Source organism: Chrysochloris asiatica, unplaced genomic scaffold, assembly GCF_000296735.1.
Source record: "Chrysochloris asiatica unplaced genomic scaffold, ChrAsi1.0 scaffold00119, whole genome shotgun sequence".
NCBI lineage: Eukaryota > Metazoa > Chordata > Mammalia > Afrosoricida > Chrysochloridae > Chrysochloris > Chrysochloris asiatica.
In genome coordinates, this window is record NW_006408637.1 from 6,386,600 (window position 1) to 6,388,312 (window position 1,713).

At 56.7% G+C, this 1,713-nt stretch overlaps 1 protein-coding gene across 1 annotated transcript in view; it reads left to right on the top strand.

The window, feature by feature from the left end:
- Positions 1 to 1,642, top strand: part of IRF2BP2 (interferon regulatory factor 2 binding protein 2) — a 2,484-nt gene extending 842 nt beyond the window's left edge. Inside the window, exons 2-3 of the mRNA XM_006868587.1 lie at positions 3 to 333; positions 927 to 1,642. Of these exons, the coding sequence (XP_006868649.1) occupies positions 3 to 333; positions 927 to 1,642 (1,047 nt within the window). The remainder of the gene's footprint in view (positions 1 to 2; positions 334 to 926) is intronic.
- Positions 1,643 to 1,713: the final 71 nt, after the last annotated feature.

The following is a 1,713-nucleotide window of genomic DNA, read 5'->3' on the forward strand; positions in this document are numbered from 1 at the left end:
CCGCGTCCGTGTCGAGCAGTGCGGCCGCCGAGCACGAGCAGCGAGAGGCAGCGGCCAAGGAGAAGGCGCCACCGCCTGCGCACCGGGGCCCGGCTGACAGCCTCTCCGCCGCGGCCGGGGCGGCCGAGCTGGGCGTGGAGAGCGCGGGCAAAGGCCGTGGGCCCGGCGAACAGGACTGGGTCAACAGGCCCAAGACCGTGCGTGACACGCTGCTGGCTCTGCACCAGCATGGCCACTCGGGGCCCTTCGAGAGCAAGTTTAAGAAGGAGCCGGCCCTGACTGCAGGCAGGTTGCTGGGTTTCGAGGCCAACGGGGCCAACGGGTCTAAAGCAGGTAGGGGCGGCTGCTTAGTGAGTGGGTCACTGGGAGAAAGGGAGATGCAGAGCGGAGGGAGGAGAGGGAGTTCTGTCTGGCCACCGCCACCCAGCCCCCAGAAACAACAAACACCCAACTTCCTGATGTGCCCAAGGTGGAACCAGGGCTTAGTGGCAACGTGTTCATGTGCTGAAGCAGCATAACAGATGAGTCAGACTGGGCTGCCTGACGCAGGGTTTTCCTTCCCCAGCACATTCTTGGACGTGAGCAACAGGGCACCAGGCACCCTTTAACCTGTTGGGGGCCGTGCACAATGCAGACGTGGGCAAACTGCAGGCCCGCATAGTTTTAAATAAAAACAGGCGGTGGTCTGTAAGTCCCTGTGCGTGGGGGCCGTGCTTTTTCAAATCTCTCGTGTACTGTCAGCTCTGGAATGGTGTTGGGGGTTGCACGTGCACTTGAAGCTCATGGGTTTTATATGTACAACGATATGTTTTTAGGGCACATTGAGAATGCTTTTAAGTTTTGCTTGATGTAGCTAAAGAAAAGACTTCATCGCATATTCACTTCTTCTTCTTCTTCTTTTTATTTTCCTGTAAATGTTTTCCCAGCTGCAAGAACAGCAAGAAAGAGGAAGCCTTCTCCAGAACCCGAAGGTGAAGTTGGGGCTCCAAAGATCAATGGTGAGACCCAGCCGTGGCTGTCCACATCAACCGAAGGGCTCAAGATCCCCATGACTCCCACATCCTCTTTTGTGTCTCCACCCCCACCCACCGCCTCACCTCATTCCAACCGGACCACACCGCCTGAAGCAGCCCAGAATGGCCAGTCCCCCATGGCAGCCCTGATCTTAGTAGCAGACAATGCAGGTGGCAGTCATGCCTCAAAAGATGCCAACCAGGTTCACTCCACCACCAGGAGGAATAGCAGCAGCCCACCTTCTCCATCCTCAATGAACCAAAGAAGGCTGGGCCCCAGAGATGTGGGGGGACAAGGAGCAGGCAGCACGGGAGGACTGGAGCCCGTGCACCCTGCCAGCCTTCCGGACTCCTCTCTGGCAGCCAGTGCGCCCCTGTGTTGCACCCTCTGCCACGAGCGGCTGGAGGACACACACTTTGTGCAGTGTCCCTCCGTCCCTTCCCACAAGTTTTGCTTCCCCTGCTCCAGACAAAGCATCAAACAGCAGGGAGCAAGTGGAGAGGTCTATTGTCCCAGTGGGGAAAAATGCCCGCTTGTGGGCTCCAATGTCCCCTGGGCCTTTATGCAGGGGGAAATTGCCACCATCCTGGCCGGAGATGTGAAAGTGAAAAAGGAGAGAGACTCTTGACTTTCTGATTTTTCTGATTGCAGAAAACCCCGATGATTACCCTTAACTAAAACTGTTTGAATTGTATATAT